Source organism: Stegastes partitus, unplaced genomic scaffold (genome assembly GCF_000690725.1).
Source record: "Stegastes partitus isolate 25-593 unplaced genomic scaffold, Stegastes_partitus-1.0.2 Scaffold1436, whole genome shotgun sequence".
Lineage (NCBI taxonomy): Eukaryota > Metazoa > Chordata > Actinopteri > Pomacentridae > Stegastes > Stegastes partitus.
In genome coordinates, this window is record NW_007579167.1 from 67948 (window position 1) to 90320 (window position 22373).

Consider the following 22373-nt stretch of genomic DNA (forward strand, 5'->3'; position numbering starts at 1 on the left):
ATCACAACTTAAAATCTCATCTGTTGAGGACTGCCTACTTGACCTGAAGCCTTTTGTTCTGTCTGCTTAATTTAGCAACTTTACTTATTTTAATGTTGTTTCTTTTAATTGATTTGTGTAATGTATGAACAGTGTCCTTGAGTGCCGAGAAAGACGCCTCTAAATAAAACGTGTTATTATTATTATTTGGTCTTCTCTTTGTTGATCACAGTCCACAGTTGGTTACACAGGGCTTTCTGCACCGTGTGCTATTTGCCATGGGTCCAGATTTCCCCTTGGTCTGGTGCTGATTGCAGTGGCCCTTCAAAACACTCAAGACCACCTAACAGCAAGAACAATACCTCAGTAATGAACCCGTTTACAGCCATGAGGACACTTTGATCCTTTTCATTGCTCTTTTTAGATATGTTTGAGCTGCATTAATGCACTTGGAATAAAACTTGGTAAAGGTGTCTATTTTGGGAGGAATTCACTAATTTTAACCTCAGCTCCCATAATGCATTAGAAATTGGACTAATCTTCGACACCAACCTCACTTTTGAACAGCACATCAAACAGATCACAAAAACAGCCTGTCTCCGACCATCTCTCTCCCTCCCTGCAGCTGAAACACTCATCCATGCTTTCATCACTCCCGACTGGACTACTGCAATAGCCTCCTCTATGGTTTACTCTCCAAACTCCTCAAAAAACTTAAGCTTATTCAAAACTCTGCCGCCCGTCTCCTTACCCACACCCGCTCTCGTGATCACACCACCCCCGTCCTCCAAAATCTCCGCTGGCTCCCTGTCAAAGAATGCATCACATTCAAGATCCTCCTCCTCACCCACAAAGCCCTCCATCATCTGGCCCCCCATCATCACACCCCTTCCCACAGCCTCCGTTCCTCCTCTGCTCACCTCCTCGCCCCACCACCAAGGACCAAACACCCAACCTGGGGGGACAGAGCCTTTTCTGTTGCTGCTCCCACTCTCTGGAACTCCCTTCCGTCTCCCATCCGACACTGCTCTGACCTCAACATATTCAAGTCCCTTTTAAAAACTCACCTTTTTAAGATCGCTTTTAATGTTTAACTGTTTTACATTTTTATTTTTTACCTGCCTTCTCTACCTTGTTTTTAAAAAAAAAAAATCAGTTTTGTATTCAACTTGTTTTGTTCTTGTTTTTATCTTATCCCCTGTTAAGTGACTATGAGTATCGTGAAAAGCGCTATACAAAATAAATGTATTATTATAATGATTTAGAAATACACTGTATACACAGAAAAGTTACACCCAGGACTTTAAAGACAAAAATATCCCCCAATAAAATCCATTACAACAACTAATCGTATTCTCACAGTCTCTGACCATCAGAGGAGGGAGTTATTGCTGAGGAGGTGTTGGGTTTCAGTCGACCATCAGCATGAAGACAACAGTGTGTAAAGCACATTTAGTGCTTTGTTCAGTCAGAAAAATAATTATTAAATATTAACAGGGAATGCTTCAAATAGCATGCATCTCTAACTACAAACACATTGATGAACACAGTATAAAATAAAAATGTATTCAATCTTGTTTTAAATAAGCTTTAATGTACAAACATGTACTGTACAGACATTCGGCTCTGGTTAACTTTAAGTTAACAAAGTCAGAGAACTTCCATCAACTTAAAATGGCTTCATCTACAATTAGTCAGGTAAGAACGCATAAATCAAGTTTCAAAATAAATTATGCTAGATTTATACAGTGAATCAATGGCTTGTTTTAGGCTCGTAAGAGTTATCAGCTTCATATTTACAAACTAAAGCTGATGGATCACACTCTATGCTCAGTCCTGGAAGGGTACTCAGAGTGCTCAGCTGGTCTACCAAGTCAAGATGAAAGTGGTTCAGAATCAGACCGGGCTTGCTCAAAAGAAAGTGGAGTCGCAGTCACCTTCCAAAGCTCCTGCAGAAATGAATAATAGTTATTTAACAAAACGTTCTCACCCTTCTTCAGTGAATTTCTCCCCTACTTCTGATCCATTACAGGAAAGACAGGCACAGCACAACAACTTGAAGATGAACATATTCTCTCGCATGCAAGCACTTGAAATTCCAAACTCGGTCATTAATGCAGCCTACATGGCTGGCCTGAAGGTGAAAATGTATTGGCACAGTTTGTGGTTTAAGTCTGACTTCCTCCTTGATGTACCTCTGTGATATCTCACCTAGACGAAATACTGGAGCAGAGGCAGAGGACACCCTGGACAGGTCACCAGTCTATCACAGGGTTTCAGGGCTACATTTAGAAACAGACAATCAAACACACTCACATTCACACCTACAGACAATTTAAATCACCAATTAACCTCAGCTTTTGGACTGTGGAAGGAAGCTGGAGAGAATCCATACTGCACAGGGAGAATATGCAAACTCCCGGAAGATCCCGGACGTCCTAACCCAGATGCGAACCGGGGATCTTCTAGCTGTGAGGCGATGGTGCTAACGACCAGCCACCTTGCAACCCCAAATAATTTTAATGTTGTGAAAAAGTGTATATGTCAAGAAGAAGACGAGAAACATCAGACCCAAAAGTACAGACGAGCTGAAGGCGGCTATAAAAGCATTCTGGCCTTCAATAACATTGACGTAGTACTTTGAGGTAAGGAAGCCCCAATCAAGTATTGAGAGTTTAATAAATTTTTTTTTTCACAAGTTGAACATTTGTGTTGTAAATCCTTTAATGATTAATCTTAGGAAGTATTCTAATAATTTGAGATACCAGATTTCTGATTTTCACGGGCTACAAGTTATTTCATCAAAATTAAAACAAACGAAGGCTTGAAATATTTTACTTTAAGTGCAATGACTGTAAAATATATGAAAGTGTACCTATTTGAATTCCATTTTTCACAATGTGCTTTTATTCATCCTGGAATATTAGGTTCAAAATAATTCAGAGAGGAAGATTTGAGAAGTTGATCAGTTTAATAACCATTATTGTAACTGTTCTGTTGTAAATTTGCATAATCTTTTGAAAAAAAAAATATCATAGAGTATAAAATTGTAGAGACAGATTCCTCATTTAACTTTGACCCTATTCTGAATATCCAGCAACCACGCTTGATTTTACATAAAAACAAACAGAAAATATATTTTGGTTTTGCCAACAGCAACAGCATCATCTATGTATTCCTTTAACAAATGCCAAATAAATGTGTTTTTTTGCTGAATAAACGTAATAAATGTGATAAACAGAATGTGTGCACCTTACAAAAGATTTTTGATACAGTCAACAGGTCATAACAGTATCTTACTGGTAAATGTAAAATAAGATAGGCCTTTATTAATCCCACAGTGGGGAAATTTGCAATTTGTTCCAGCAGCAAAGATAGTGCAAAATACAGAAATACAAAAAATAATACAAAAATATATATTTAAAAAAATAAATAATTCAAAATAAGCAAGGATGTACATAAGCACTAATTATAGAAATAACATTATTGCACATGCCAGTGGTATTGCACAGATTCTTTCATGAATGAAAATATTGACATAAGTAATAATATTGCACAGACTATTAAATATATTTCACAGATATGTAAGTAGAAAAAATCCTATGTGAAGTATTTTCTAGTATATGTATAAAAAATAAATAATATTGAGCAGGGTACTTTAAAAGTCCAGAATATTCATTATTCAAAATGTGTCTGTATTGTACTGAGAGAAGTAAGACAGATTACCAGTGTGTGGTCCACTGGGAGCAGTGATGATTGTAAAGTAACTGTAAACTACATTGTATAATTCATCCCACTCTCACCCAACCGGTCGAGGCAGATGGCCGTCCCTCCCTGAGCCTGGTTCTGTCGGAGGTTCTTTTTCCCCTGTGGGGGTTTTCAGTTCCTTCCCACTGTTGTGGACTGCTTGCGGACTGCTGAAGCTTATAGGGAATCCAGATGTTTTGGATTGTTGGGTGTTTCTGTTTCTGCCTTTGTGAAGCGCTATGAGATGACTGTTGTTGTAAATATGCGCTATACAAATAAAATTGAATTGAATTGAATTGAAAGTCTAACAGCAGCAGGAAGGAAGGACCTGCAGTATGTCTTCGTCACACACACAGTGAGTACAGCAGGCTGTCACTGAAGGAGCTGCCCAGTGATGCTTGTGATGTTTGATGTGTTACGATATATCACCTTAAATTCTTTCCAAAGTGATGTAACGCCATGAAGAAGTACTACACAGCTTTATCATTAATCATATTGTGTTCTGAGGAGCCTTATTCGTGTGACATACCATAAACACGTTATGGTACATTAGTGGAGGGAATGTTGCAAGTACATTAATGTAAAACATGTTACAGCATGTTACCATTATGTGCTTCAAGAGTATCACACAACAAAAGCAAGTGCAGTGTTGTCTTTTGTGCAGTAAAACATACTTACGATAAGTCACTATGAATAAGGTGTCACAGTATGATGCTAGCAACAGGGTGTTGCCTTAAAGTGACTATGACAAGCGTACAGTGTAGGAGCTGGATTCAGGTTTTAGATTAAAATCAGGTTAGACTTTAAGCTTTGTTCAAACTTAAGCAATAAATACAGTCCACATTAGGATACAATGAGCGTTTCTCTTACCAGGTGCTCTATGCGTTCGTACAGAAGAAATTGTGCAAAGTTCGAAGGGAGCTGTTCCACCTTGAAGTGGCATCGCCCATCAGCCAGGTCTTTGAGTTGGGACAGACAGCATCTGAAATGATGGTAGGCCTCGCAAGAAACATCCATGTGTCGCAGGGTGAAGTTCATCCTTTCAAGACATTAAGGCACAGCAAGAAACATGATTATTGCTTGAACTAAGAGCTGAAAATGCAACACAAACGACAACCCAACTAAAAACAGAACAAAGAGTTTGCCTGACACACATCAATAAACTGGACAGCGTATGACAATGGAATTTGTAAAGATCAAGGACAATAGCCTCACAAATATTGAAACTTTGTCAGCTTTACACTGCAGGGTACTCAAAAGAAGAAAGTTTAGAATAAAATAGAATAGAATAAAAAGCCTTTATTGTCATCATACAAAACAAGATTATGAGTGCCATTCCTACTTGGTGCATTAAAGTGCATTAAGCACACCATAAAACCGTTGCACACAATATAAACGAGGTAGCAAGAAGGTAAAGTGCCAAAGTCAAGACAGTGCCAGTCAACAGTTACAGTACAGTAATAGTTATTACAAAAGCCTCTGTGGTTATTTACATGTGAAGTGTAATCTAATATAAAACATAATAAATATATATATATAAAATAATATAATATCAGTGTGAGTGTTGTGAGAGTGTGTGAGAAGGGACTACAACCCTTGACTTTTTATGTTTTGTTTTTTGGGGTTTTTTTGGCCTTTTTGCCTTTATTATATAGGACAGTGAAGAGAGAGACAGGAAAGTGGGGGAGGAGAATGAGCGGGATTCAAACCCTTGGCCGCTGCATCGGGGACCATAGCCCCTGTACATGGGTCGCCAGCTCAACCAGGTGAGCTAAAGCGGCGGCCCTTGACGTTTTATGTTGATTAAGAGCAGTAATTACCTTAAAATGTCACTTAAATATCAAATGATTCAAAAACTGTATCACCTCTCAATAACTGCATTACTTCTAAGTTAAACAGTAGATTAGTGAGAAAAAAACAAACAAAAAAAACCAGTTTCGATCTACTATATTAAAAAGACAGACCCCAAACCTGTATATTGAAATCAATGTGGCCCTGGGATACTTATTATGTTGCAGTTACTGCTGGCTGTCCTCACAGAGTAGATTCCCAATATGGTGAGAGACCGCAAATTTAAATGTTAAATGACATTTCACAAGCTCACCAAACATAACATCAATATTCTGCAAAAACATGGCATCCCAGAATATGCTTAAAGGCATGTTGATGGCATTACAGGAGCTCCTCAAGTAAAGCCTTTCCGGTCAGAATAACAGTTATTTGCTTTTGCTAAAAATCTTTTTGCTTTACCTTTTCTCTATGGAGAAGAAAATTGTGCAGGGGTGAAGAAAGTTGCTGCAGAGTTGGTACAGTGTTCGGAAAAGGCCATCCGTCAGATCATCATCATAGCAAACTGGTGACACACAAAACAAGTATTATGCGCCTCAGTATGTGGCTCTGCATTGCATGATTCTGCGATTTACACTGAAACTCCAAGGGCAAAAGTTAAAACAGAAATATGCAATCGCTTTCTGTCTGGTTACAACCATGTACTGACTATTCACTAGATTATGTTACTTTTAATTGATAATCTGAATGGTTCGTATGTCTTTTTTCTCTTTGACAGTTCTTTTTCCTCTCCGGCCCTATGACTGCTCATTTCTAATCTGCGTTTATTGGACTAACAAACTTGTTCAGTGTTTACTGTTGTTGCTCTATCCACACTGTTGTTATTATAATCATTACTATAAAAACTGTAACATCTATATTATTGTAACAATATTAATAAAACACCTATAGCAACCAGTCTGACAGACCTCACTTTACAACAGCCTCTATTATTTAATTGCATTAAAGACATAAAGTTTGGGTTTGAAATTGAGGCACTTGTTTATTTATTTTTTTTTTGTTGGTTATGGGTGGTGTTATTGTAATTAAGTTTGGCTAATGAGTTTAATTGTTGTTTTTTTTTTGTAGATAGTTTCCTTAACTCTGTTAGCCTTCGTTTGGTTTTATTTGGTTCTTTGATTTAGCAGCACCCATTAGTCCACTTTGTTTGTATTATCACAGTTTTTTCGTGTTCATTACATTACTGAGCAATACATTGCTTTACTTCCAACAACTGGTTTTTTGTTACATCCAGCTGACCCTAGAGGCTGGAATGTAACATGCTGACTCTGTTTAAGCTCAATGGCCTTTTGAACAAAGCGTGGTATACTGGAGAAGAGGTGTGCTGGTGTATCCATCAGCCTTAAAGCTTACCATCAGCAGCAATGATGAAGCTAGTGTTGTTATGTAGATCAGCTACTTCATCCTCTGTCCAACTAAACTCCATATCAGCATCTGCAAAGATGAAACATATGGAAAGACAGGCATTTTTTATGGTCAGAAGGTGGTTAGTTCCTAATACAGCACAAAAAAATGAATAAAATACATTCAACCCAGAACTGTTGTGGATAATGTGCTTATATTGCTCTTTTCTACCTTAGTGATACTCAAAGTACTCTCCAATGTTTCCTATTCACTCATTCACACACACACATTCATACACCAATAGTGGCAGAGCTGCAATGCAAAAGAGTAACTTCTGTGTCAGGCCAGTGATCGAACCCCCAACTTTCTCTCCTCTGAGTCACAGTTGTTTGCTGGACTAGTTCTCTCACACAGATCTCTTAGAATTTACTTCAACAACTGCTTCATCTAATAATATAATAAAACATCTTCACACATACAACAAATCTCTGGGACTGCCTTCTCTCTGCACACAAAACCATATATAACCAAGCTCCATCATAGTTCAAAAATCTCCTAGTATTACACCATTATACCATGCCTTTGTGCATTTTGTGTTTGTAGTGTTCTGAAACTGATAAGGAGCATGAAGACATAAAAATGTTTTTTTGGGAAGAATTTTAAAATTTGCCACACAAGTAGATGATACTTCCATCTTTTACAGTCCTAAATTTCATCAGCCTACCCATGATTCAAGCTGTCCATGTGGCTGTTTGGAAATTAACTACTTTTTTACCTGTGTCAACTTTGACTGGCCATAGCTCCCATTTCCATGACATGTCATTCAGAAATTATTGTCACACTAAAATTGATCAAATAGATTCTATGTATTGAAAATATATTTTTCCAGATTTCTTGAAAATACACTTGAGTTGCAATTTTTGTACAAGTCCTGAATTGAAGAGTTCTTCAGCAAAAAGTTTTCAGTTTAGTCTTGATTGTCAGAATTTGCTGCATTCTTTCAAGTCACCAGAATCATCTGAACATCTCCAGAAAATCTGAAGACTCTAGGACATACACTTCAAGAGATATGGACATCTGAAAGTGGCATCGCCTTCGATTGAATGTAAAAGTTTTATTGAAAATTTCTGTCGGGTAAAAAATTCTGAAAATGTTGGAATTTCAGCAGGCTGCAAGTTGGATTAGTCGTTAGCACCGTTGCCTCGCAGCTAGAAGGTGGCCGATTTGTGTCCCGGTGATCTTTCTGCGTGGAGTTTACATGTTCTCCCCGTGCAGCATGGGTTCTCTCCGGGTTCTCCGGCTTCCTCCCACAGTCCAAAAACATGTTGAGATTAACTGGTGATTCTAAATTGTTCGTAGGTAGTGAGGATTAAGCGGTGTATAGATAATGAATGTATGGAGGTTGGGTGTGTTTGCTACCTGTACAAAGGTCATGCTGAAGCCAGTCCAGATGTCTCACTCTCACCTCCCCACCTGGTCATCAGGAAACATAGTATTACATCTGTGTTAGACTTTTAGCAGCTTAGCATTTGTTTTATAAATCAATAAACTACATTTTATAAACGAGCATTTAAATAAAACAAATAAATAACCAATCAATTGATTATGATGCAATTAAATGCATTACTTAAGTTAGGTACAATAATCTTTAGTAACTTGCAGGCTTAGTACAACAAAAACTGTTAGGCTTAACATCTGTTCAATATTTCCATTACTTCAACATTTATGCTTGTGTTGTACCCACATCATAACATCTCAGGAACTGTGGTCATGTTAGCATTACAATTGCTAACTCAGAGTTTGTTGTTATTTCCCACAGTGAGAGGGGTATTAAAAACGGTAACACACAGATCACAGAAGCGGAAGAGAAAGCCGTGTAAAATATGTGGCCACTGGCAGGCTTAAACCTAGTTTATGCTTGATGCATCCGCGAGGTCAGCACGGCTGCATGCAAACAAATAATGTCATTTAGGAGCCACGCCCCCTCACACAGCCCTTTTCAAGCGGAAAATTTCCGCATCGTGCACCTCCGAAAATTCCTAACAATGCAGATGGAGACGCACAGAAATAACAACTTAAATAACAACTTTGACAAACCAGGAGCAGATCAAAGCACACATTAGGTTAGTAGCAGGGTACAGGGTGCATGTGTTCAACAAGCCATTTTGATTGGTCCCTCATAGTGAATGGGGAGGTGATTTAAATTGAACTTCCACATAGATAAGTGTCCATCAGACAGAACACCTGGGGCCTCATGTACAAAGGGTGCGAACGCACAAAAACTTGGCATACGCACTTCTCCACGCTCACATTCAGATGTATCAAGAGTGAAATGAACGTGGAAATGTGCAGTCCTCCACGCCAACTTCTTAACTGGCGTATGCATGTTTCTATTGCTTTTGAGCCATTGGCGACACTTAGAGGTGATGCTGTTGTAATGTAAAAAAAAGGTCATTCTTCAAAGTGATGTGCACATCAGAGATACACAAATAAACAATTAACACACCCAGCTGTTTGCAATCAGATGAGTGGATATAAAAGTATGCGTAAAACGGTGCAGAAGATACCGTTAACAGCAATGGCAGCTTTGGCACTGTTGGAGGATATTGCCAATGGAGCAGTGCCAAGAGAACGGGTTTCCAGAGACCTTAGGATGATGACTGGCTCATCAGCCGCTTCAGGTTCGCGAGGGCAATCCTCTTGGAGCTGTGAGCGAAGCTGCGGCCGTTATTGGAGGGCAACACGCAAAGGAGCCATGCCCTACCTGTTCTCATACAGGGGCTGACCACACTGGGCTTCCGAGCCACAGGGTCATTTCAGAGGGAGCTGGCCGACTGGACGGGACTGTACCAGTCGACACTGAGTCGAGCTGTGTGGGATGGAACTATCCGAATGTCAGCCATCCATCCATCCATTTTCTATACACCGCTTAATCCTCATTAGGGTTGCGGGGGGGCTGGAGCCTATCCCAGCCGACTTAGGGCGAAGGCAGGGGACACCCTGGACAAGTTGCCAGTCCATCGCAGGGCTACACTTAGAGACAGACAACCAAGCACACTCACATTCACACCTACGGACAATTTAGAATCACCAATTAACCTCAACATGTTTTTGGACTGTGTGGGAGGAAGCCGGAGAACCTGGAGAGAACCCACGCTACACGGGGAGAACATGCAAACTCCACGCAGAAAGATTCCGGTGCCCCCACCGGGACGCGAACCGGCAACCTTCTTGCTGCGAGGCAACAGTGCTACCAACTGCGCCAGAATGTCAGCCAGATATATCAAATTCCAATACACTGCAGTTAAACAGGATGACATAAAAGTGCAATTTGCAGCAAAGGCCGGTTTTCCTAATGTAACCAGAGCTATCGACTGCACACCAATTGCTATAAAGGCACCATCACAAGATGAATTTGTATATGTAAACAGGCAGCATTTTTATTCAATCAATGTACAGATCACCTGTGATGTGCAAATACAATTAGGTAACATTGTTGCGAGGTGGCCTGGATCAACCCAGGATTCCTTCATTCTGACCAACAGCATGGTTGGGAACAGGCTACAAGCTGGCACGATGGTGAGTAAACTTCTTGGTGAGTAAATCATTTAATAGTCCTAATATTAATCCCCCTGACACACGTTAAGCATGTGCGGGCATCAGCAGCTGGCTGTTGCGGTGGACTAGAGGATCGGCTCATGCAGGGGAGACTGGAGGAATCCCCTGGGTCTGTGACATGAGGCTGGGATTGCGTCTCACAGTCTTCTCCTGCCTCATTGTCGGTTGGAAAATAATAAATTGAGTAATTAAACATGAGACAAAGTTTTGATTTCCTCTTTGATATCCTGGCATGATTATGCAAGAACCTGTATCTTGTTTGGCTGTGAGCAGATTATTGTATGACCCGTATAAGGAATAAATGTGTGAGTTACACAACATATATTTACCTTATCCGAGTGACCCATGTGTGCTCCCACTACCCCTGTGAGAGCAGTGTCACCCACAATAGCGACGACTCTCAACTCAAATGGGGTGAGCTCATCCTTGTTACTGTTATCTGATCCTGCAGAGAGGGGAATCCCACCTGTCGGCCCTGTTTATACTCATTTGCATATTTAAATGGGGGTGTGGAGAGGGAGGAGTCTGGTACTCCAACATGTGTGGTCAATTCCACGCTGAGTGGGATGCACAGAGGAAATGTGCTTGGATTCAGGCGTATGCTCAGTTTCGTTCATCTGGATTTTTTTGTGCGTACGCAGTTTTCTAGATTGAAGCGTACGCCAGGTTTCAGCATGAAATCCACGCAAGTCTTTGTACATGAGGCCCCTGATGAATCTATGTGCAGGCCATAGGCTTAATGTTGCTTTTGCCAACAGCGTTATCATATAAGAAGTGTAAGGTTACAGCCAAGCATACAGATGTTCTGTTGTTGAACAAACATACAAGCCTTGCATATGCCTAATTTCTGATAATACGAAGGTCAATGGAAATGTATTTACCATAAAACATTTTGACAAAACACTTATGTATGTGCACAATACTTCACATCTGACTGGTTGACCAAGAAGGTGCAGTGCAAGGCAGGTTAAGTCTCAAAACTCAACTACATACAAGGAGGCATCCCAAGTTCTCTTTGACAGACACAGCTGGAAGCTTGAACATTTATAAATTTATAATTTAAGTTAAGATGTAAGGCTGGCTCATATCCTGGCACTGTGTACTGTCAGGGGGTTGTCTGAGTTGCCCTAGTGTGTCAAACAACCTTGAACACAGTCATACTTTCAAGGACATGCAATTGCCAAATGCAATCTAAACTTAAATTTGAAATTATGAAAACATGCCCAGTAAGGAAATATCTGAGGAGGAAATTAGGGAGTAACAGAGTAATGTGACAATGTAATCTTACCTGCAGGCTCCATTTTGTGTTTATTTAATGCTACATTTCTCTTACACATGCCTAGAAGGTCTTCACCCACATCTGTAAAAAAGTGGAAACAAACGTGTGAGATGTCTGATCTTTGATCAAGTTTCCTGCTGAGAATAGAAGAGAACACCTAATTAATAGGTGCATGTCTGATTTCAATTAGTCAATCTCACAGTAAACAAAGAAGAGTGTCCTAGGGTCATGTGACGCTCTTGATGTCATCATTCCTTTTTCTGTTGGACATTTTCAGGTGTAGAAATCCTCATTCTGAAAGTAATCTAGTCATGGATGGCAGATTTACTGCTATCACATGCTCTTAATATTTAACATTTATTGTGTATCTGTTTCAAATATCGGATGTCGGTCTTTCTTGATTTTAAATGAGCAGTGTCAGCATCAGCCCTGGAAGAACCACATCGCTCAATCCCCATGCAGGAGCAATCAAAAACAGTGCTCTACCATTGGTGTTTGTTGGTGCATACGGCAGCGACTCAGGGACACATTATTGAAATGATTTCACCCGTCATTACTGGGGGGTAATATTACAGCAATTGCGTCATTTGAAGCCAGTGACATCTGTACAGGATAGCAGGCTCTGGAGCAGCATCACACTGGCCTGTTTGATTCAGTGTAAATGATCAAATATCCCTGCATAGTCTAAATGCTCATATGGATCATGCTGATGGATGGATGGATGGATGGATGGATGGATGGATGGATGGATGGATGGATGGATAGATGGATAGATGGATAGATAGACAGATAGATAGATAGATGGATAGATGGATAGATGGATAGATAGATAGATAGATAGATAGATAGATAGATAGATAGATAGATAGATAGATAGATAGATAGATAGATAGATGGATAGATGGATGGATAGATAGATAGATAGGTAGATAGATAGATAGATAGATAGATAGATAGATAGATAGATAGATGGATAGATGGATGGATGGATGGATGGATGGATGGATGGATGGATGGATGGATGGATGTGGTTAAATTTCAGCCCTGAATCCTGACAAAAGCTGTGCTCTCCACTCAACACTGCGATTTCTACAGTCACGAAGTGTGTAGAAATCTTAAAGGAGCAGTGTATGCAAGAGTTTGGGATAGTGTGCCAGTAACGTTAGGAAGACCAAACACAGCAGGGGTTTTTTTTTGCCCCTGTTGACACTTAATGTGCCATACAGTTTGTGAGTTCATAACTGAGGTTTGTTCAGTTTAAATCACCAAAACATTATAAAGAAAAAACTGGTTGTATTTGATAAATGCTTCTGTCTTTTTCATGCATTTTCCTCAGTTATATTGTCCTCTACCTAAAGTCATAAAAAAAAAAAAAAAAAAACATTTCTGAGCAATTGTCAGGGCTTGTCAAAGACCAACAAACCAACTATGGCCTTCAGTGCTCCAATTCAGTTATATTAACAGAATTCTCACTGGATTAAGACTGAGATATTCAAACATTCTCAAGACAGCAGCCAATCAATATAAATAAAAATAGCATTGATAGCATTATACCTGTGCAGTACACTGTTTTGGCTACGGTTGCCATGATGATGCTGGTTAAGCCTGTTCCTGCTCCTAGCTCTAGGACTGTAGCTCCTCTGAACATGAGCGGCTCAGTGAGGATGAAGTCAGCCAGGAAGAACGCCCCCCGCCACACCTGATGTAAACACAAAAAGCCATAACGTTTTAATGCCTTCGTAATATAGACCATCACTAGTGCCCTGAATTCACAACACAGTTCAGCATTGTGCTTTTGCATCAAGACAAGATGCAACTCAAAGGAGATACATTTAACTAAAAATAAATAAATAAATCAACCAGACATTTTTAACAGTCTGTATTTCCACTCCATAGCTTGCTTGTCGTTCACATCAGAACATAGATGTCACCTACACTACACCCACGATAACATTCTGTTTGGTCAAAAACCTCAGATAAAAAAGTTTGTGTGACAAACAAATATGAATACAGTGAGGACTTCGCAGGCCAGTTCATGACCTCTGACTGCAATCTGATAATATATGTTTTGAATTCCAGAATTTAAATTACTACTGACAGAAAATTCTCATTTGACATCAGCATTTAGTGTCTGCACTAGAGTAAGATGTTCTGAAAATGGTGCTATTTTGCAGCTGTATGAGAAGTAAATAGCTGTGTGAAAACCAGGGGCCCACTTCATGGAAGTAATTTGTGAGCACTACATACACAAGAGATTGTAAATGGTGCTAGTTTCACTAAAGACAACTTGCAAATCACAGATAAATTGTGGATACGTTTTCCAGCCCTCTCGCACATCCATGCTTGGGAACATAAGCATGGGGTTTCTTTGGATGAGCTGAAAGTCTTTAAGTTGCAATGTTGCCACAAAAGAACTGAATGAATGAAATTTTACTCACCTGTTTGCCAACATCCTCCAAGGGTGTGGCCATTGTGTGCTCTGTAAATAGATTGAATTTATACATTAAACACAGGCACAGTCCAAAATTACTCATTTACTGTGTAGTGTACCACATATACATATTCTATATGATATCAGTGACTGTCACTGCGTGTATCCTTTCTAGTGTCTCTCCATGTCTGCTGACTGTCATCAGATGTTGCCACCAGTTTACTGCTGTATGTGTATGTACTGAGGTTGTGTTGTGTAAGCAGTGTATTTACTTGACAATTTAATGCATGTCCAGGTTGGTATTGTACATATATTGCTTAAGACAGAGCACTATTACAGAGTAAAAATGTTTGTTCAGCAGCTTCACCAGAAACAAGAAATAGAAAATAAGTTAACTTTAAACAACATGAGGGCTGCAAGGTGGTTCGGTGGTTAGCACCGTTGCCTCGCAGCAAGAAGGCCACCGTCCCGGTGAGGACAATCAGGATCTTTCTGCGTAGAGTTTGTATGTTCTCCCCATGCAGCGTGGGTTCTCTCCGGGTTCTTCGGCTTCCTCCCACAAGGTCCAAAAACATGTTGAGGTTAATTGGTGATTCTAAATTGTCCGTAGGTGTGAACGTGAGTGTGCTTGGTTGTCTGTCTCTAAGTGTAGCCCTGCGATAGACTGGCGACCTGTCCAGGGTGTCCCCTGCCTTCGCCCTGAGTCGGCTGGGACAGGCTCCAGCCCCCCTTGACCCTTGTGAGGATTAAGGGTTGTATAGATAATGGATGGATAAACAACATGAAATCAATTTATCGTACCTAGTAGTAAGGTCAAAAACACATCTAACACCTACAGTGACATTACACTACCTTCATAGATATTAAATCTTACGTTAAAAATTTTGTTTTCATTAGAGTCAAACTCTTTGCTTTGCAGTGCCTCCTGGGGGACATTGGGGCATTCCAAGTCAGATGAGATATAATCCCCCTAGTAAGTTCTGGGTCTACCCTGATCCACCTCTTAGTTGGACGTGCCCAGAAAACTAACCACGGAGCCACCCTGCAGCCCCTTTGTGAATCAAGTGAGAGAAAAACGCTGAGTGAGAGGTCATTTAGGAATGTAAACCTAATTTCATAAAATACCTGGTGGAATTCCCATACTCCAAACCCAATGCTCAGTGTTTTTTCTCTACATCTCTTTTATTTTTTTGTTTTTCAATGTCTTATTATCAGTCTTGAAAGCCTTGCGCTTATGACAGTCTGTCTCTTTACATCCACATACAGGGCCTTGTGCACACTGCTGACTTTATGTTCTCTCCTTGCTGCATTCTGCTGCTGGCCTTCTTTTGATGCCATTCCCGTTATTACACTAATACTCCCTACACTTCTTAACAAAAACACTATAAAATCAAACTTCTTACCAATCCGTATAATATCTTTGGGGCATTGACCCTCTTCATCATCCGTATTTTCCTCCTCTTGTTCCAGTTCAGGGTCGGACTGTTTGAGAATGACTGGACAGACCAAGTCTCGGCTGCCAGCATCCAAAGGGTTTTTCCGTGGTCTGAAGAATCAAAAGCATAGCATCAAATGCATCTATAAAAGAAAGCAGTATATCAACCAAAGCTGTAATTGACTTTTTTACTTAGCATGACCTCCAAGCAAATGTTTTTTTAATATTATTTTATTGTTTTCAGCAATGTTCCAACATTTAATGGTCATAAGAACTTCCCTTTTTGGTCAGTTGTTACTGTAGCCATGATTGGTTGAAAAACATTAGTTAGATTGAGATATCTTTAATAAAAACACACAAAGCATTTTATTTTCACCCAAATCTACAGTAGTTTCACACTGTAAATATAGTTGCATGTTCATAAAATTAAGAACATATAAAGCAATATGGCTGTGTGATTACAGTACAGGTAGAACACATGTAAAACTAAAAAACAACAAACTGCATTTAAAGTTCCTCTCCAGTCATCGATTAACCCCCCCCAAAAATTGATATTTTGAATTTTTTTTTCTGTGAAAACAATTCCTTTCCACTTTAAAATAGCTTTGTTGTAACTCTACATTGTTTCCTCCTCTACAATGTGCAGATCTATGAAGTCTTTTTTTTTTTTTTTTTTTCGTGATTTTCTAATTTTGCATCCACATAAATTAGGGTTAATTTTTTCTGTTAGGATTTTCTGTTTTTCTGTTATTGTGTGTATTGTATTCCATGTAATTGTGATCTTTATTTGAAATAAATTTACAAATAAAACCCAATGAAATAAATTAATTAAAAGATCTTTTTTGAATTTGTATGTATTAATGTTTGTCCTGGTTTCAAATTTATTGACACCCTCTCTGAATTTTAATGGTTGACTGTCCGAAAGTTTTTTCCATACCGACGCACGATGTTCAGGTCCCCATCCTCATCCAAGAATGGCACCTCACTTTCTTCCCCACCTTCCTCTCCTTTTTCTCCATGAGTGTCTGCCTTAGATGTTCCACTGGCTCCCCCTGGGTCCTTGTATTTCTCTTCTGTTATTATACCTTTCCCTTCATCATTGTGTTTTTCTACCAAGATCTTGAAGTTGGACAAGAACACTGGACAGACAAATACAGCAACATTGTACAGTAAGGGGAAAAAAGAAGACAAATTTTAAGAAATACCATTAACATTTTATTTAAAAAATGCAAACATGTATGGTTCAACCTGAACACAGCATGGCTCCCTCACAGTTATTGACAGTATTCAGTGCCACATCAACTAGGACAGTATAAGAGCAAAAGCAGCATTTGCACCTGGTCTGTAATTTCTAAACCTTTTCGAGAAGCACAATGCTCTCTCATATATCAAGGTGTACCTGACAGCTATTTCAGTCTGCCATATTGGCCTTTAGGGGAAAGACAGGGATAAACACCCTTTATTATGTCAACTCATCAAGAATGTATTCCGCAAATTGCCTATATCTAGGCCACTAGCTCTATTCTGAGATCTTCCCACTGTGCAAAATACTCTCTTCCATTGCCCTTTTGAACCCTTGGAACAGGTGGAGTTGAAGATGTCAGCAGCCTTCGTGCTTTCTTTAGCATTGGCTAGTCCCACAAGTGAGATGAGGCATGCATTCAGTTTACACTAGACACACTCTCCTATAGAACTAACCACTTTTTCCCACCATGGCTGTTAAGTCTGAGAAACCCTATTTGCACGACTTGGTGTCTATTTTATGGACTGTGAAAATATTCAGACAGGATCTATGCTTTTAGTTGGGTTGGCTAGTTATTTGTGTCTAGAGTAAAACCACACTCAGTCTGCTGCTGCTGGCCTGCATGCACACATTCCACCAGGGGTACAGCAACTTCATGGGATCTGTTTAAGGGAGTGGCTCTTGAAGAAGTGTGCCAGCTGCATGGTGGACAGAGTCTCGTGTTTGTAATATTATAGGTTATCATGGGTGGGATGTCATGGCCCCGACCACTGCATGCACGTCACAATGTTATTTGAACCCTTACACACCCCATAGGACATGTGGAAGCGGAAAGCATTAAGGTAAGTTCAAGGAAAATTGTCTGTTGATTCAATAATCATTAAATTGTTGCAGTTCCCTAACTTGATATCTGACTATGGTTCATGACAGAAATGTGTTTCAAATGATTTCATTTTCCTACTTACCTAGCTACCAACATATGCATTAGACAACATTTAGTAAAAGGTCTAAAAATAAAACCGTAATCATACACACCAGGCTGCCCAACATGGTTGAGGCGTGTCATACGGTGGTGCGGATTAGCAAAGAGCATATGAACCTCTGAGAGCACAGTGTCATGACGAAATATGATCTGTTCCATGGCTGATCATTCATAGTCTTGAAAGAGTTGACCTCTCCAGCCAATGCTTCCCCTTACCTGAGGAGACACAGATAATGAAATGAAATGAAAAATACTTTATTTATCCCAGAAGGGAAATTCAATAAAGAAGGGAAATTCAATAAGTTGACATTTACAACACACGCTTTTAATTTCTGCAACCAACAGGCCAATTAGTGCTTTCCAAATCCGTGTGAGCATAACATTGTTGACTTTAAAAGCCGACTGAGGGATCACGAACCACAGACATGCATGCGGTTCTGTTCATACTAATATAGGTCTGCGCTGGTCTGTGCAGAAGGTCTCATTGCTCCAGGAGAATTTAAATTGTGGTGAGGTAGTTTACATATGTTTGCTGTTTTTCTTCAAATGTGGTCACAAAAAGAACTTAGATTTCTCTATTTCTCCTGGAGTCTTTCAATCCATCGTAACAATACTGCTAAGGATGATTCTGTCTTTCACTGACAGACTAAAGACACATTTAGAGCAATCACAAGTGGCTCGGTGGTCAGCTAGAAGATTCCCGGTTCGCCTGGGATCTTTCTGTGTGGAGTTTGCATGTTCCCCCTGTGCAGTATGGGTTCTCTCCGGGTTCTCTCCGCGTTCTCTCCGCGTTCTCTCCGGGTTCTCTCCGGGTTCTCTCCGGGTTCTCTCCGGGTTCTCTCCGGGTTCTCTGGCTTCCACCCACAGTCCAAAAACATGCTGAGGTTAATCGGTGACTCTAAATTGTCCGTAGGTGTGAATGCGAGTGTGTTTGGTTGTCTGTCTCTAAGTGTGGCCCTGTGATAGACTGGTGACCTGTCCAGGGTGTCCCCTGCCTTCACCCTGAGTCAGTTGGGATAGGCTCCAGCCCCCCATGACCCTAGTGAAGATTTAGCAGTGTATAGATAATGGATAGATAGATGGACAAATGAATAAGTTAATAAGTGTAGACTGTTACACTTGCTAGAGTTTAGCCCTGTCACCACTCCACTGAGTGTTCGTAACATACGTTTAACTGTAGGCTGATTCTCATATTAAAATGATTTAATCCAGTAATATGAAAATGAGACGAGCGTCTGTCTTATTGTGCCACTGATTGGCTCGATGGACTTCCTTCTTCACCTGCATAGATCTTGTTCATTATGTCAGTCGTTTAACACCTGGTGATGATTAAGGAAACTCGCCCATATCAACTGGTGATAGTCACAACTTAACAGACGCAGACAGTGCCTGTTAAATAACAAGCCAGAAAACAAGTTATTGTCTTACGAGGCAAAACCCTCAACACAGAAGCACGTCCACTGTTGTGTTGTATGTAAACCTGTGCATTCACTGTAACAGAAACAGAGCAGAACTTTGAGCTTCACTCAGGTTGAGAAACTGATGTCACATCAAAACTACTCACACAGAGCAGTCTATGAGGATCAAACTGTAAATCATTTCGCAGCTTTTTGGTACAGATTTCATTCGGTGACCGCACTTTACAAAACTAATGAAATCTTTTCTCATTCATACACTATCACCCAAATAAAACGGTAAATATGAAGCACATTTTTTCAAATACTGATGCACTGTTTTTAAGTAAATTTAAATATACAGAAAATCTTAGTCGAGTGTTTACAGTAAAATGTAATAATAATAATGATTCCGATAAGGGAATGATTGTGGCTTCACAGACACCACAGTTAGTTCAGAAATCCAGAGTAAACTTTTCAAGATGCAGAGGAGATCTGATGTTGCAGGACAGAGAGGAACAGTACAGTATGAGTGACTGTACTGTGCAAGTGTTTTATTCTTTGTAATCATTTGTGCAGTCCCAGAGATTCAGGAACATATTCTTTGTTTCATCCTTCTAATTTGCAAGTGCATAAAAACACTAGGATATTGAAGCACTTTACAGATTTATCCTTGATACATACACTTTAGTGAAATAAATGCAATGAAAAGATGTATTCTTAGTCAGTAATGAAATAGCTAAAGCCTTGTGTAAGTGTTTTTGGTCAGTGTATTGTGAGTTAAAAGTTACAGTGTGTCAATCAATACAGGTTAAAGACACCATCACTATCTGTTCCTCTAACATCGAGCATTCTGTAATGTTATCTTTAAAACAACAAGCCCTCTACCTTGTCAAGCCATTCTATCTTAGTTTATTCTGAGATTGTAGCATCTTACATGGATTGTGTTTTCTGGGCATTGCACAGTTTTTGCGGCATCGACTACAGTGTTTGGACATGAGTTGATCTGATGTGCTGCGCTTAATGCACGTGGATATAAATACAACTTTTATGATATATGTTGCCGTGTGAGCCAACATCATTTACACGATCAAATCGGAAATATCTGCGGCACAATAACATCCGAATTCTGTTGTAGTTTTCACTTTACCAGCGTTCGTAGTTCACCGCGTAAATAAATCTAAAGAGTTCAAAAGGTAAACCTAAACTAATCTAGTCTAAACATCTGGAATTCGTTCCATTGGACTAAACGTTGTAGCAACTCTAAGCAGTTCTATTAACAATTCCAAACCAGTTCAAGTGAAACACATCTAAGCTGTGTATACAAACTCAACGGAAGCAAAGATTACAATAAAAACTATCCAGCCTGTGTCTGCGTGTATGCAGGTGTTTGCACGGTGTGTCCAGTGTGTTGGTGAGTGTGTCCAAAGCACATTTAAGTCACAAACAAACGGTTTGACGTTAACTCACCAACATTAGCGGACGGTGTGCGCGGCCATGACAGTCTGGAGGATGTGAGCCTTCTTCTTGACTTCAGGCAGACGAGACGTTGCTTTGACGCATTACTGCCCCCTGCTGTTTGTCCGTTGTTGCGTCTTTAGATCGTTTACATTTTGTTACATGATCACACATCCTGGGTACATTCCTGCAGTCTGTCAGACTTATTCCACTGCAGGATATTTGCAGCAGTGATATTATTGTGCATATGGATGTCTTACAGAATGTGAAGTTTCTAATCAATAAAGTAATTTCCCAAATATCCAAAATGTAAATTGCACCAGTCTGACTCTATGCATGTCAGATAATTAGTAACAAAACGTAAAGTAAGAAACTAGTGTAGGCCTATGTCAGCATGAGATTTTTTAACTCGTATACTATCATAGTTTTCAACTTGCTTTTATACAATAGCAGCATAAAAGAATTACGGAAATTCATGGATGGATGGATGTCTTTTCGTTTTGATGTTCCACCTCAAGATTTTCGGTAGCCCCTCTTGCCACCCCTATGAAAAATTTGTGGAGGCACCCCTGATAACATACCCCTTAAAATCCATTAATTCATCCATCTATTATCTATACACCGCTTAATCCTCTGTAGGGTTGCGGGGGGGTGGGCTGAAGTCTATCCCAGTTGACTTAGGGCAAAGTAATATCTACATAATAAAAGTTACTGTTGCACAGAATGTGAAGAGGCATTTACTGGCACACAGGTCGCTGCTACGAGCCATTCCGTCCCCATACAACCAAAGCGCAAGCTGTGTCCACATTCTCAGACATGTTCTCAGTGGGTGTTGGACTCCGCCAGGGCTGCCCCATGTCCCTGATCCTGTTTGTGGTCTTCATGAACAGGATCTCAAGGCGCAGCCAGGGTGAAGAGGGTGTCTGGTTTGGGGACCTCAGGATTGCGTCTCTTCTTTTTGCGGACAACGTGGTACTGCTGGCTTCATCAGAACGTGACTTTCACCACACACTGGAGCAGTTTGCAGCCGAGTGCGAAGCAGCAGGGATGCGGGTCAGTACCTCCAAGTCCGAGGCCATGGTCCTCTGCTGGAAATCGATGGATTGCTCCCTCCGGGTGGGGGGGCGGAGCTGCTTCCCCAAGCAAGGGAATTTAAGTATCTTGGGTTCTTGTTCACAAGTGATGGGAAAATGGAGAGCCAGGTGGACAGGCAGCTTGGTGTGGCATCAGCAGTAATGCAGGTGCTGTATCGGACTGTCGTGGTGAAGAGGGAGCTGAACCATAAGGCGAAGCTCTCGATTTACCAGTCCATCTACGTCCCAACCATGGTCACAAGCTGTGGGTCATGACCGACAGAACAAAATTGCAGATACAAGTGGCCGAAATGAGCTTCCTCCACAGGGTGGCTGGGCTCAGCATTAGAGATAGGGTGAGGAGCTCGGACATCCAGAGGGAGCTGGGAGTAGAGCCGCTGCTCCTTTGTGTCAAAAGAAGCCAGTTGAGGTGGTTTGGACATCTGATTTAGATGCATCTGGGAAGGCTTCATCTGGAGGTTTTCCAAACACATCCACCTGGGAGGAGACCTCAGGGAAGACCCAGAACCTGCTGGAGGGAT

At 40.4% G+C, this 22373-nt stretch overlaps 2 protein-coding genes across 4 annotated transcripts in view; both read right to left on the bottom strand.

The window, feature by feature from the left end:
- The window catches only part of abat (4-aminobutyrate aminotransferase), a 53495-nt gene extending 47002 nt beyond the window's left edge, over positions 1-6493 (bottom strand). For all 3 annotated transcript variants that reach the window (XR_520893.1, XM_008299594.1, XM_008299595.1), the window contains exon 1: positions 6483-6493. The gene's annotated coding sequence lies outside the window, so the exon portion shown is untranslated. The remainder of the gene's footprint in view (positions 1-6482) is intronic.
- Positions 1552-20826, bottom strand: mettl22 (methyltransferase 22, Kin17 lysine). Its single transcript, XM_008299593.1, has 12 exons — positions 20771-20826; positions 17960-18122; positions 16619-16820; positions 15650-15792; positions 14254-14294; positions 13370-13514; positions 11825-11896; positions 8338-8391; positions 6928-7008; positions 5977-6079; positions 4597-4765; positions 1552-1928 (listed from the first exon to the last, which is right to left on the bottom strand). The coding sequence occupies exons 2-12, from the start codon at positions 18063-18065 to the stop codon at positions 1854-1856; spliced, it is 1191 nt and encodes a 396-aa protein (XP_008297815.1). The 5' UTR covers positions 18066-18122; positions 20771-20826; the 3' UTR covers positions 1552-1853.
- Between the last annotated feature and the right edge of the window lie 1547 nt (positions 20827-22373).